Source organism: Spermophilus citellus (genome assembly GCF_964194105.1).
Source record: "Spermophilus citellus genome assembly, chromosome: 1".
NCBI classification, from domain to species: Eukaryota; Metazoa; Chordata; class Mammalia; order Rodentia; family Sciuridae; genus Spermophilus; species Spermophilus citellus.
This window is the reverse complement of record NC_138182.1, coordinates 76,447,697-76,463,393: the sequence shown is the minus strand read 5'-3', so window position 1 is coordinate 76,463,393 and position 15,697 is coordinate 76,447,697. Positions and strand designations below refer to the sequence as shown.

Here is a 15,697-nt window from a genome sequence, read left to right as displayed (position 1 = left end):
AAAAAAACAGTTTTTCCACTTCTATCAAACAGTATGGTTATTTAGAACCAAATATTTTAAAATTATGTTTTAACTGATACACAAAAACATTTTAAAAAGTACATATTAATGAGGTGCCACATAATGTTTCAGTACCTGTAATGGACTCATACTTATGAGTTGTAATTTTTCCTTCATCTATTGACAGAAGATTGCTTCATATGAACTTGGAGAAAAAATAGACCATCATCTACCTATTAGATATAGTCTCTTAACCAGGATCTGACACAAAATTCCCAATATTCCAACAACACATGTACTTAACACCAAACAAGCAAAATATAATCAAATTAACTCTTTACAGGCCAAGTTAATAATTGGTTACATGAAATAAGCATTTTGGAGTACAACTTTAAGTTCAGGAAACTTCATTCCCCACTGGTGCCAAGAATCACTGTAAGAATACTCTGTTTCTCCTGATGAAGATTTGCCAATTTCTGCCTACATAATAATTTCTATATAATTGAAAATGCCTTATATTCTTTAAAATTATTTCATGTCTCAAGCATGAAGGCCAACATTTGAACTTTCTCCTTTTCTTTAAATCCACAAATTAATAATTTGTCTTCTATCAGCTATTTATATAATACATTATGTATATGTGTTTCCATGTATATGGAGCTGGAACCATATCAGACAGTGAGTATTTGTGTACACTTTGCCCTTCCTGTTAAACATGAATGAACTCCAAACATAAATGAACTACTTCGAACCAAGTGAGACAAATGAAGTTTTACAAGATACAGGACTTTATGTTCCAAGTTTTAAAAATAAGCCAAGTGAAAAATACTTAATAAAAATAATTGGAACAGAGAAAGCTTTAGAAGTTCTATCGTTAGTTCTAGTGACTTACACTCAAACTTAGACACCATCAAACAAGCAAAACAAAAATAACTGTTGCTAATGGTCATATCTGTAAAATGAAATCCAAATTACAACTGGAGAAAAATGGCCTGGCCATCTGAATCCAATTTAAAGATATGCCAATAATGTGCACTGAATTTTGTGTATATCTAGGCAGGTGAGTAACATTTCAAAGCTTTGCAAGAGTGTATGGTTAGTGAGAAAAGCAAAAGGTGCTTTTATTCCACAGTATCTGATTAAACAAAACAAAGCAATTTACAAAAACAAAGCAATTTTACAAAAGAAAAGTACCAAATGATACTTTAAAATAAATAGTTCATCATTTTGATGAATATATACATGTTGAGTTTACTTCTTAGGGACTGAACTATCTAAAAGTGCATGTCACTATCCAGAGGTGCAGGAGCAAGTTCACATGAATAAAACTGTGTAGCTTCACTAGCTTCAGCTTCAGTCAATGGCTCCAGGTGAACAAGCTTACTTTGGGTTGTTTCTGGGTACAGGCTGCTATCCAAAAGCTCATTGACTTCTATGAGTTTATCTACAGAGGACATAATTTCTGATGATGATGTTGTTCTCCCCTGTTCAACAGCAGAAGCAGGATTCCCATCAAGGAATGTAAGAAATGAAAAGGCAGTGTACTGGATAAGCTGCTTATTTGGTTTAGACTTAGATTTTCTTCCTTCTTCTGAAACTGATTGAACTACATTGTTCTTGGTAGCTTCTAATCTTTTATTCTCAGATTTTGTATTATTGATGTAATCTGTGGGATTCATCTGCACATAACTAGTGAAAAGATCAACCAGGAGATCTGGGTCTATGTTAAACTGTCTTCCTGACAGCATAGCTTGGAAGTCCTCTAAACTACAATAAATACTGTCAAGATAATCCAACAGTTCAACCTTTCCCAAAAGATTAATGTTATCATTCAAAATGGAATCCATCATGGTCACAGGATCTTCTATGGTCAGACTGGATGAACCATTTAGCTGGACAGCACTAGACATGAGAGGGTTGGTGCCACCACTGCCTAAACCTAGGGATTTTCTGGCTGGTTCACTCAGATCTCCACTCTGCATGACAGGTGCATACTCATCATCATTGTCATCTTCAACAATGACAATATCAGGGTACTGGCTACAGTTGGAGGGATCAGATATAACATCCTCATTAGTTTCTGGAATAACTAGGATATTTTCTTCATCCACATTATCATCAGTAACATCATAAATAATGATGTCATCTGAAATCCACTCTCCTGTCTTTAAACTTTCAGTCCTACTTTGTGGAACTTTATGATAATGATTATCAACTGGTTCTTTATGTGCTGAAATAAATTCTTCTGGGCTCCATTAATGTTCAGAAGTAGAGGCCTTTTGCGCTTTAAACTCACAAGTTTGTTATTCTGAACCAATGTAACAATAAATTGGACAATCTTTCGAATAATTTGTTGCTGCTGTGCATGCTTTGCTTTTAATTCAGACACCTCGTTCCAAAGGGACTCAGTCTCAATTTTTAATTCTGAAAGTCTGGACTCAGTTGTTTCCTGTTTTACTTGAACTTTCTGAGCACTACTTATAATTTTTGTTAAATCTTCCTGGCGAATTTTATTTTCTTCTGGTTTTGAAAATGAAAACTTCCTTTTAATGTTCTCCAACAAGTCATCCTGGCCTTGTTTGAAGAAAGGATGCTGAAATTCAACAGGACCATCTCTTTCCTGCTTTACTATTCCAGAGTCAATATGTACTACTTTACGAAAACCATACTCTCTCCTTTGTGCCCTGTTGAAGTCGCTCTAAGGAGAGTCGTTTCTCCGGCATGGCAGGAACGACTTCATTTGGGAGCCTTCAGCAGCTTGCAGAAATGTCCGTGTATACTGGAAAATCTGAAAACTTTTTTCCTCCGATTTGTCTTGACTTGGCAGGACAAAGGATCACTTTCACCAGTCACACTTTGCCCCAGATTTTGTTCTCCTAGGTTCAAGCGTTCTCTTGAACTGGAAATCCAACAATGTTTGCACCAGCTGCTTGAAACTTTATATATTCAATTAGTTCTCAGGGCGCACTCTCTCCTTTGTGCCCTGCTGAAGTCTTTCTAAGCAGAGGTGTTTCTCCGGAATGGCAGGAACAACTTCATTTGGGAGCATTCAGCAGCTTCTCATGCTCTTCCTCCCTACCCCATTTTGAGTCACCCCCCCCCATAGCAGAGAAGACATTCCGCATTGGGGGGGGGGGGGAATTGGCTAACTTCACTTAGTATTATCTGCACTAATGCCATCCATTTCCCTGCAAATACCATGATCTTATTATTTTTAGTGCTAATATTCCATTGCGTATAAATGCCACATTTTTTTATCCATTCATCCAGTGAAGGAAATCTAGGTTGGCTCCACAGTCTATCTATTGTGAATTGTGCTGCTGTAAAAATGGTAGTATGCTGTTTTTAAGTCCTTTGGGTATAGACTGAGAAGAGAAATATCTGGGTCAGATGGTGGTTCCATTCCCAGCTTCCCAAGGAATCTCCATACTGCTTTCCATATTGGCTGCATCAATTTGCAGTCTCATCAGCAATATATGAGTGTACCTTCCCCCCACCCCCGCATCCTCGCCAGCACTTAATTGTTGTTTCACTTCATAATGGCTGCCATTCTTACTGGCGTGAGATGGTCTCTTAGAGTAGTTTTAATTTGCATTTCTCTGATTGCTAGAGATGGTGAGCATTTTTTTGTATATTTGTTGATTGATGGTATATCCTCTTCTGAGAAGTGTCTATTCAGGTCCTTGGCCCTTTTGTTATTTGTTATCCTTGGGTTATTTGTTTGTTTGTTTGTTTTTTGGTGTTTAATTTTTTGGAGTTCTTTGTATACCCAAGAGATTAGAATTCTATCTGATGTGTGAGGGGTAAAAAATTTGTTCCCAGGATGTAGGCTCCCTATTCACCTCACATATTATTTCTCTTGCTGAGAAAAAACTTTTTAGCTTAAATTTGTCCCATTTGTTGATACTTGGTTTTAATTCTTGTGCTATAGGTGTCTTATTAAGGAACTTGAGGCCTAACCCCAGTGATGGAAATTAGGGCCAGCTCTTTCTTCTATTAGATGCAGGGTCACTGGTTTGATTCCTAGATCTCTGGTCTATTTTGAGTTAATTTTTGTACATAGTGAGAGTTAGGGATTTAATTTCATTTTGTTCCACATGGATTTCCAGTTGTCCAAGCACCATTTGTTGAAGATGCTATCCTTTCTCCATTGCATGCTTCTAGCACCTTTGTCTAATATAAGGTAGTTGTAATTTTGTGGGTTGGTCTATCAGCCTTGGTGCCAGTACCATGCTGTTTTTGTTACTATTGCTCTGAAGTATAGTAACCATCTGGTATAGTGATACCACCTGTTTCACTCTTCCTGCTTAGAATTGCTTTAGCTATTCTGGGTCTCTTATTTTTCCAGATGAATTTCATAATTGCTTTTTCTATTTCTGTGAGTAATGCCATTGGGATTTGACCAGAATTGCATTGAATCTGTAAAGTCCTTTTGGTAATATGGCCATTTTAATAATATTAATTCTGCCTATCCATGAGCAAGGTAGACTGCCAGATTGTATTTAAAAGAAAACAACAAGAACAATAACATTTTGCTCTCTCCAGAAACTTATCTCATAGGCAAAGTCATGCATAGACTGAAAGCAAAAGGATACAGCAGGGGTTGGGGTGGGGGGTGTTGGGAGGGATGACTAACATTCATATGGATCTTGTTAACAAGAAGAGGTTTCTATCCTCATATCAGATAAAGTGGACTACAAGTTAAAGTTAATTTGAAGAGAATTACAGATTAATTACAGAATAAAGAAGGCCATTTCATGCTGGGGTTGTACTCAATGTTAGAGTGCTTGCCTTGCAGGGATGAAGTGAGGCACTGTCTTTGATCCTCAACACCATATTTAAAAAATAAATAAAATGAAGGTATTTTTAAAAGAAGCCATCTTTATGTCCCATTTACTGTTTATGGGACATATAAATCAACAAGACATAACAATCTTAAGTATGCATGCCCCCAAACAATGAGGCATCTACATACATTAAACAAGCCTTCACAATTTCAAGTTTCCAGTAGATTAAAATACAATAATACTGGGTGACCCTTAAATTGTTGTCTCACCACTCAATAGATCTTCCAAACAAAAAATAAAAAAAGAAGCTATACAACTAAAAAATACAATTAATTATTTAGACTTAGCAGACATATATGGAATATTTCATTCATCAATAAATATATACACTTTTTTCTGAGGAGCACATTGATCCTCATTTAAAATAGACTATGTCTTAGGTAACAAATAAATGCTTCCAAATACTAAATATAGAGATAATACCTTCCATTTTACCAGAACATAGTGGGATAAAATTAGAAATAAAGATAAAGTTAAAATATATTTATTATAACACCTGGAAACTAAGTAATACATTGTTGAATTACCAATGGATAACAGAAAATAGCAGGGAAGTGATTTTAAAAATACTTAAGATAAGTGAAAATAGTGACAAAATATAGTGGGACACTATATTTTGTTCTAAGAGGAAACTACATTGCATTGAGCTCATTCACTGAAAGAAAAGAAAGTCATCATATAAATTGCCTCGCATTACATCTCAAACCTCTAAAAAATAAGAACAAAATAACACAAAAAAACAGAAGACAGAAAATAATTAAAATCAGAACCAAAATTAATGAAACAAAAAATATTCAAATAATCAATGAAACAAAATTTTGTACTTTGAAAAAATAAAGTTGATAAATGTTTAGCCAAGCTAACAAAGAAAAAAAGAAATAAAATATAAATTATGAAAAATTGTGACAAAAAAGGAAAATCACCATGAATATCAGTGAAATATCAATGATAATCAGAAACTACTTTGAAAATCTATACTAAAAAGAAAACTATGATATTGATAACTTTCTAGACATATGATCTACCCAAATTGAAGTAGGAAGACATAGAAAATTTCAACAGATCAATTTCAAGCAATGAAATTGAAGATATCATAAAAAGCCTACCAACAAAGAGAATCCCAGGACAAGACCAATACTCAGCCAAGTTCTACCAGTCTTTCCAAGAATTTACACCAATATTGCTCAAACTCTCCCATAAAATAGAAAAGGAGGGAACCTTCCAGACTCATTCTGTAAAGCTAGTATGACCCTGATACCAAAACCAGCAAAGACATCTCAAGGAAAAGAAACTTCAGACTAATATTCCTGATGAACATACATGCAGAAATTCTTGATAAAGTACTAGCAAATTGTATACAAAAACATATTAAAAGGATATTTCACCATGATCAAGAAGAGTTTATCCTAGAAATGCAGGGTTGTTTCAACATACAAAAACCAATCATAAAATTCACCGCATGAATACACTTAAAGAGAGCAACCAAATCACATTGATACAAGGTGTTATCTGTGCTATGTGCCATTAAACACATATTTGATTTATGAATCTTCTGTTCCAGGCATTGTTACCAGTCATGATATTTACTCTCACACTTATTCACTTATTAAAGTGAATTTCCCATTCAAAAGTCCAAAAAAAAAAGAAAGAAGCAGTTATTATAATAGTGTGTGTGATGGATATAACTGGAATTGGATATAGTTTAACTGAGTTTTGAAATGTTTATAGAAATTTGAAAATTAATCCATACCTAAAATGTGACATGCAATTACCTAAAGTCTGGATACTATTTTATCTCCATTTCCTCCTGAGAAAGGATATCAACTATAGCTTTTATTAAGAAACCGAGCATAGAAATTTCATATGCACATAGAAATTTATCAGGAAATGAGATTTTAGCAAATGGAGTGCTGATGAATCTACAAGGAGATAATTATGAAACTATTAGCCAATAAAATACATGGATTTTGTTTGCTCATGGAATTAAAATGCCAAATCCTGCTCTCTTAGATCCTACCATATTGATTGTTTGAAGCTGATACTCTTCTAACAATCTAGCATATTTTCTGCTGGCTCATGCTGCCATATTTTCACGTTTGTTTTGTAATACTCTATTCCTTTCAGAACACTTCATGTCCACTCTCCAGAAAAACTTCTATAAATTCAAGTTGCCTGAGATAATTAATAGAAGATACCTGGCTCTTGCTTGATGTTCATTTGTATTTCCCTATCCATAAGCATCTTCACAGAATATGCATACTTTTCACCTGCATGGAAAATGAACTTGTTCTTGCTACTAAAATTTTTAAGTGTAGAGCAATATTTATTGCATCCATAATGCATGTTATGGATCACTGTATTTGCATAATGTGTCATTTGTAAATGGAGCAGAGAATTCTAGTTCTCTACTTTTGATCTGGGCATACTGTGTTGTATTTATCAAAATCCCTAGTACTTAGTTCTGATGATAAGATTCAGTTTTATACACAGGAAAATGTGTAGATGTGACATGTTCCACTGCCAGGCATAGCCAAACAAATACCTGTACTACTAATTTCTTTTTGTTTTTATAGCCAGAGTTTCTCTGAAAGCACTATATTTATGATGACAAAGTTTGTGGAGACAAGTGCATGGAGTACTGCATACATGGCATACATTAAGGCTGTCTGAGGAGTGGCAAACCATTCCCCCATGATAGGCATGTGAATGGCAAACCTCTTACCCTGTAAACACAGCCCTGGGTGTGAGGCCACATGTTGTAGTCCCTGAGCTTGCTCCATGGCCAACTTCTTGATTGGTCACTGCAGGGACAGTTGGCCAGCAATTGTATTGGTGGTTCTTGTAATCTGCTTAGCTACTGCCTGATTATATATACATGGTAACTGCACAATAAAATTAGACCTACTTCCTGCTTGGTCTCTGGAGGTCTTGATTAGCAACTCTGCAGCCACACTCTCCTCTATCCAGTTCCAAGAACCTCCTCACTGAACAAGAGAAAGCCTATGAAAAATATACCTTCTAACTCAGTCCATGAATCATGAATTATAACATGGAGGACAATTGTAATATCCACCTGTGCTTCTACTCTGAATTTTTACTTAAGAAAGATTCCTCTTGATCATTGTTATTTCCTGGGCTGCTCTAATAAAACCATAGTGCAATGTTTTGTTTTGTCTTGTCTTTGAGAGGCAAATAATCTAAACTGATACATAATTAGATGATTATGATAGATTTAAATGTATCTCTTCCTACACTATTTTTCTGTTTGATGTGTGTGTTTCATTTGTAAACACATGGATATGGATAGGTGTATGTGTTTTGCATTTCTCAGATTATGATCTATAACATCTTGAACATGTATTGATTTTATTGAAGTTGAATGAAGATAATCTCACTCTCCAAGCCTTTCTATGGGACCATCAGGAAATGCCAATGCCCCAGAGTTTGTTGGAAATTACAGATTAAATACTCAAACTTTTACTTAATGTATAAGATTATCCTCCATAATTTGAAAAATTTCCTTTTGAAATGATGCTGTTGGCCCTGATCTATCCACCAGCATCACTGAACAATGCTTCAGTCTCAGAGAAGTGGTTTGTCTACTGTTAAACTCAGTATTGACCAATACTATTTCATTTCCCATAAAAATCCAAATAGTATCTCCTCACATTAGCCACCACAGTTAAACAATGTTTGTGAGTGCTTGTATATGTGTCATTTTTTTCTTTACATTTTACTAAGAGCCTCACATTTTCCATCTAACAAAACAATTAGAATCTGCTCCTGAATATATAACCTTTATATGATTTTACATTCATCGCTACATAACCTATTTAAAGAGTATATTTTTCCAATGTTCCTTCATGTCTAGGATCCACTTTCATCTTTATTAAAAGGAAAAAGAATATTAGAAATTGTATGCCATTATTTATTTTCTAAATTCCTGTAGGAGAATTATAATAAAAAGAAAATGTAATTGTTAAAGAAAATTAGCCTAGACCCACCACTGTCTTTGACATAACTATGGTGTGTAGGTGGTCTAAGCCCAAAGTCAGAGAAGAGACATGAATCATCTAAATCTTCTCTTTACTCTCAGTTTGGGCCCTCAGGAACTGTTTATCAAAATATCCCTTTCTCCCTTCTTCCCTTCTTTAGTAGTTTCTCTTCCTCTTTTTCTCCATATCTTCTACCCTCCTCTGCAACTAACTTAAAATTTTCTCTTCTCCCTTTTCCAAAGGCAGTTTCTGGTTATCTTAGAAGTTTCTAGTCACCCATAAAAGCTGCCAACATATACCCATTGACTTTTTTTGTTACATACTGGGAGGTGAAAGTTTTTTTTGTTGTTGTTGTTGTTTTTTGTTTGTTTGTTTGTTTTTTGTTTGAGGGGGAATGAATCCATTGCCTCACCCATGCTAGGCAAGTGCTCTACCACAACACCATCCCCTTCAATCCATTTTTTAAAACCTGTGCCCTAATTTTAAAATGTGTGTATTATTTTATTTTTTTAATTGTTGGTTGTTCAAAACATTACATAGTTCTTGATATATCATATTTCACACTTTGATTCAAATGGGTTATGAACTCCCATTTTTACCCCGTATACAGACTGCAGAATCACATCAGTTACACTTCCATTGATTTATATATTGCCATACTCGTGTCTGTTGTATTCTGCTGCCTTTCCTATCCTCTACTATGCCCCCTCCCCTCCTCTCCCCTCCCCTCTTCTCTCTCTACCCCCTCTACTGTAGTTCATTTCTCCCCCTTGTATTATTTTTCCCTTTCCCCTCACTTCCTCTTGTATGTAATTTTGTATAGCCCTGAGGGTCTTCTTCCATGTCCATGCAATTTCCCTTTTCTCTCCCTTTCCCTCTCACCCCTCATCCCTGTTTAATGTTAATCTTCTTCTCATGCTCTTCATCCCTACTCTGTTCTTAGTTACTCTCCTTATATCAAAGAAGACATTTGGCATTTGTTTTTTAGGGATTGGCTAGCTTCACTTACCATAATCTGCTCTAATGCCATCCATTTCCCTCCAAATTTTATGATTTTGTCATTTCTTAATTCAGAGTAATACTCCATTGTGTATAAATGCCACATTTTTTAATCCATTCGTCTATTGAAGGGCATCTAGGTTGCTTCCACAGTCTTGCTATTGTGAATTGTGCTGCTATGAACATCGATGTAGCAGTGTCCCTGTAGCATGCTCTTTTTAGGTCTTCAGGGAATAGACCGAGAAGGGGAATAGCTGGGTCAAATGGTGGTTCCATTCCCAGCTTTCCAAGAAATCTCCATACTGTTTTCCAAATTGGCTGCAACAATTTGCAGTCCCACCAAAAATGTACAAGTGTACCCCTTTCTCCACATCCTCGCCAGCACTTGTTGTTGTTTGACTTCATAATGGCTGCCAATCTTACTGGAGTGAGATGGTATCTTAGGGTGGTTTTGATTTGCATTTCTCTGACTGCTAGAGATGGTGAGCATTTTTTCATGTACTTGTTGATTGATTGTATGTCCTCCTCTGAGAAGTGTCTGTTCAGGTCCTTGGCCCATTTGTTGATTGGGTTATTTGTCATCTTATTGTCTAATTTTTTGAGTTCTTTGTATACTCTAGATATTAGGGCTCTATCTGAAGTATGAGGAGTAAAGATTTGTTCCCATGATGTAGGCTCCCTATTTACCTCTCTTGTTTCTTTTGCTGAGAAAAAACTTTTTAGTTTGAGTAAGTCCCATTTGTTGATTCTAGTTATTAACTCTTGTGCTATGGGTGTCCTATTGAGGAATTTGGAGCCCGACCCCACAATATGTAGATCGTAGCCAACGTTTTCTTCTATCAGATGCCGTGTCTCTGATTTGATATCAAGCTCCTTGATCCATTTTGAGTTAACTTTTGTGCATGGCGAGAGAAAGGGATTCAGTTTCTTTTTGTTGCATATGGATTTCCAGTTTTCCCAGCACCATTTGTTGAAGATGCTATCCTTCCTCCATTGCATGCTTTTAGCCCCTTTATCAAATATAAGATAGTTGTAGTTTTGTGGATTGGTTTCTGTGTCCTCTATTCTGAACCATTGGTCCACCCGCATGTTTTGGTACCAGTACCATGCTGTTTTTGTTACTATTGCTCTGTAGTATAGTTTGAAGTCTGGTATCGCTATACCACCTGATTCACACTTCCTGCTTAGCATTGTTTTTGCTATTCTGGGTCTTTTATTTTTGCATATGAATTTCATGATTGCTTTCTCTATTTCTACAAGAAATGCCGTTGGGATTTTGATTGGCATTGCATTAAACCTATAGAGAACTTTTCGTAATATCGCCATTTTGATGATGTTAGTTCTGCCTATCCATGAACAGGGTATATTTTTCCATCTTCTAAGATCTTCTTCTATTTCTCTCTTTAGGGTTCTGTAGTTTTCATTGTATAAGTCTTTCACCTCTTTTGTTAGGTTGATTCCCAATTTTTTTTTTTTGAGGATATTGTGAATGGAGTGGTTGTCCTCATTTCCATTTCAGAGGATTTGTCGCTGATATACAGGAATGCCTTTGATTTATTCGTGTTGATTTTATATCCTGCCACTTTGCTAAATTCATTTATTAGCTCTAATAGTTTCTTTGTAAACCCTTTTGGGTCTGCTAGGTATAGAATCATGTCATCTGCAAATAGTGATAATTTAAGTTCTTCTTTTCCTATTTTTATGCCTTTAATTTCTTTCATCTGTTTAATTGCTCTGGCCAGTGTTTCGAGAACTATGTTGAACAGAAATGGTGAGAGAGGGCATCCCTGTCTTGTTCCAGATTTTAGAGGGAATGCCTTCAATTTTCCTCCATTCAGAATGATGCTAGCCTGAGACTTAGCATAAATTGCTTTTACAATGTTGAGGTATGTTCCTGTTATCCCTAGTTTTTCTAGAGTTTTGAACATAAAGGGATGCTGTACTTTGTCGAATGCTTTTTCCACATCTATTGAGATGATCCTATGGTTCTTATTTTTAAGTCTATTGATGTGGTGAATAACATTTATTGATTTCCATATATTGAAACAGCCTTGCATCCCAGGGATGAATCCTACTTGATCATGGTGCACAAGTTTTTTGATATGTTTTTGAATCTGATTAGCCAGAATTTTATTGAGGATTTTTGCATCTAGGTTCATTAGAGATATTGGTCTGTAGTTTTATTTCTTTGAAGTGTCTTTGTCTAGTTTAGGAATCAGGGTGATGTTGGCCTCGTAGAATGAATTTGGAAGTTCTCCCTCTTTTTCTATTTCCTGAAATAGCTTGAAAAGTATTGGTATTAGTTCCTCTTTAAAGGTTTTGTAAAACTCTGCTGTATACCCATCCGGTCCTGGGCTTTTCTTAGTTGGTAGTCTTTTGATGGTTTCTTCTATTTCCTCAATTGATATTGGTCTGTTTAGGTTGTCTGTATCCTCCTGACTCAATCTGGGCAGATCATATGACTTAAGAAATTTCTCGATGCCTTCACTATCTTCTATTTTATTGGACTATAAGGATTCAAAATAATTTCTGATTATCTTCTGTATTTCTGAAGTGTCTGTTGTGATGTTGCCTTTTTCATCCCGTATGCTAGTAATTTGAGTTCTCTCTCTTCTTCTCTTTGTTAGCATGGCTCTGGGTCTGTCGATTTTATTTATTTTTTCAAAGAACCAACTTTTGGTTTTGTCAATTTTTTCAATTGTTTCTTTTGTTTTGATTTCATTAATTTCAGCTCTGATTTTAATTATTTCTTACCTTCTACTTCTTTTGCTGTTGTTTTGCTCTTCTTTTTCTAGGATTTTGAGATGAAGTATGAGATCATTTATTTGTTGGTTTTTTCTTTTTTTAAGGAATGAACTCCAAGCAATGAAATTTCCTCTTAGAACTGCTTTCAATGCGTCCCATAGATTCCGATATGTTGTGTCTGTGTTTTCATTTATCTCTAAGAATTATTTAATTTCCTCCTTGATGTCTTCTATAACCCATTGATCATTCAGTAAACTATTGTTCATTCTCCAAGTGATGCATGATTTTTCCTTCCTTCTTTTATCGTTCATTTTCAGTTTCATTCCATTATGATCAGATAAGATGCATGGTATTATCTCTACTCCTTTATATTGTCTAAGAGTTGCCCTGTAACATAATATATGATCTATTTTTGAGAAGGATCCATGTGCTGCTGAGAAAAAAGTGTAACTGCTTGATGTTGGGTGGTATATTCTATATATGTCAATTAAGTCTAGGTTATTAATTGTGTTATTGAGTTCTATAGTTTCCTTATTCAACTTTTGTTTGGAAGATCTGTCCAGTCATGAGAGAGGTGTGTTGAAGTCTCCCATGATTATTGTATGGTGGTCTATTAGACTCTTGAACTTAAGAAGAGTTTGCTTGATGAACATAGCTGCACCATTGTTTGGGGCATATATATTTATGATTGTTATGTCTTGTTGGTGTATGGTTCCCTTGAGCAGTATGTAGTGTCCCTCTTTATCCCTTTTGATTAACTTTGGCTTGAAATCGATTTTATTTGATATGAGTATGGACACTCCTGCTTGTTTCCAAAGTCCATATGAGTGATATGATTTTTCCCAACCTTTCACCTTCAGTCTATGTATGTCTTTTCCTATCAAATGCGTCTCCTGTAGGCAGAATATTGTTTGGTCTTGTTTTGTGATCCATTCTACTAGCCTGTGTCTCTTAATTGGTGAGTTTAAGCCATTAACATTTAGGGTTATTATTGAGATATGGGTTGTTCTTCCAGCCATATTTGTTTATTTATGTTACTAAACATGGTTTGTTTTCCTCTTTGATTATTTCCCCCCTTTACTGTCCTACCTCCCACTGTTGGTTTTCATTGTTATTTTCCATTTCCTCTTCCTGTAATGTTTTGCCGAGGATGTTTTGAAGAGATGGTTTTCTAGCTGCAAATTCTTTTAACTTTTGTTTATCGTGGAAGTTTTTAATTTCATCTTCCATCCTGAAGCTTAATTTCGCTGGATACATGATTCTTGGTTGGAACCCATTTTCTTTCAGTGTTTGAAATATGTTATTCCAGGATCTTCTAGCTTTCAGAGTCTGTGTTGAAAGATCAGCTGTTATCCTGTTTGGTTTACCCCTAAATGTAATCTGCTTCCTTTCTCTTGTAGCTTTTAAAATTCTCTCCTTATTCTGTATGTTGGGCATCTTCATTATAATGTGTCTAGGTGTGGGTCTCTTATGATTTTGCACATTCGGCGTCCTGTAGGCTTCTAGGATTTGGGATTCTGTCTCATTCTTCACGTCTGGGAAGTTTTCTTGTATTATTTCATTGAATAGGTGCTCATTCCTTTGGTTTGGACCTCTATACCTTCCTGTATCCCAATGACTCTTAAGTTTGGTCTCTTTATGTTATCCCATATTTCTTGGATGTTTTGCTCATGGTTTCTTAACATTCTCACTGAGCTGTCTATGTTCTTTTCAAGTTGAAATACTTTGTCTCCATTGTCTGATGTTCTATCTTCTAAGTGTTCTACTCTGCTGGTAGTATTCTCAATTGAGTTTTTAAGTTGGTTTATTGCTTCCTGCATTTCTAGGATTTCTGTTTGTTTTTTTATAACCTCTATCTCCCTGTATAGTTGATCTTTTGCTTCTTGGATTTGTTTATGTAATTCATTGTCGAAGTGATCTTTCATTGTCCGATTTTGCTGTCTAATGTCTTCCTTGAGACTCCAGATCATCTGAAGCATGTATATCCTGAATTCTTTATCTGCCATTCCATCTGCTGCAGCTATTACCTCTTCTAAAGTTGAGTTGACCTGCATTGCTTGTGGTCCTTTCTTTCCTTGTCTTTTCATACTGCTCGTGTTTCTTTCTGCTTGGTGAAACTGTTGTGTTTTTGAAAATTTTCCCCAATATATTTATATTGCTCTTGTATAGTTGAAAAGTCTCCCTTGTAGGAGCGGGTGGCAGCTGTGCTCCTCCTCCAATTGGGGTGATCTGTCTACCATGCTGACGGGCCGCTGGGTCTGTTCTGCCGGTCGGTTGCAGGTCTGCCTACCTTGCAGGCACGGGCGGAGGCTCTGCTCTGCCCTTACTCCAATTGGGGTGACGTGTCTACCACGCTAGGGTCGTTGGGCCTGTTCCGGGCGCGGGCGGCAGCTCTGCTCGGCCCCTACTCCAGTTGGGGTGACGTGATACCATGCCGGTGGGTCGCTGGGCCTTTTCCGGGCGCAGGTGGCAGCTCTGCTCTGCCCCTCTGGCTTGATGACAAAGTGAGAGAGACTCGGGTGTATGTGACTCACTTTCTTTACCAGGAGACCAACTGTTTCTGTCGCCGCTGATATCGATGAAGTTATCTCCTCCGCTGCTTTCTGATGACATCAGATCTCTGCCATGTTGGTATCCCATGCAAATGGCAGCATTTCATTCCCTTTGCCAGGTGACCAAAGCAATGGGTGAGGCCTGACCTGCCCTCACAAGCCCCGTCTCAATCCTGTTGCCACTGCCTATGAAGGCTCAGTTGGTATTTACCTCCACAGTATTCAGCAGGACCCGGACCGAGAAGCAGTTTCTGCGGGTTCTTTAGCCCTGGGCCAGAGCAGTTCCGGGAGCCAGAATACGGCCGCTCTGGGCTTGGTGTATGTTCTGATAGGAGCAGGCTCCAAGAAGAAGTTTCTGCATGTTCTTTAGCACTGAGCCTGAGTAATTTGTCTGCGAGACGCAGGTGAATGGCAGCCTGAAATTACCTGTTCTGAGGTGAAAGTTTTTTGAGATATTTTTTCTTTTTCTTTGGTTTTGTTATGGGCCCCTGAGACTCTGTGTCATGTAAGAAATGTTTCTCCTGTGGGAACATACTGTCTCTGTACCCATCAAGAGTCA

General features: G+C 36.6%; 1 protein-coding gene across 1 annotated transcript; it reads right to left on the bottom strand.

Moving 5' to 3' along the window:
- Window positions 1–1,274: 1,274 nt before the first annotated feature.
- On the bottom strand, window positions 1,275–3,118 carry LOC308641255 (heat shock factor protein 2-like; the record flags this gene model as incomplete). Its single annotated transcript, XM_081279698.1, is given in 3 exon segments — window positions 1,275–2,227; window positions 2,230–2,698; window positions 3,080–3,118. Coding segments are annotated over 3 exon segments (1,461 nt in total).
- Window positions 3,119–15,697: the final 12,579 nt, after the last annotated feature.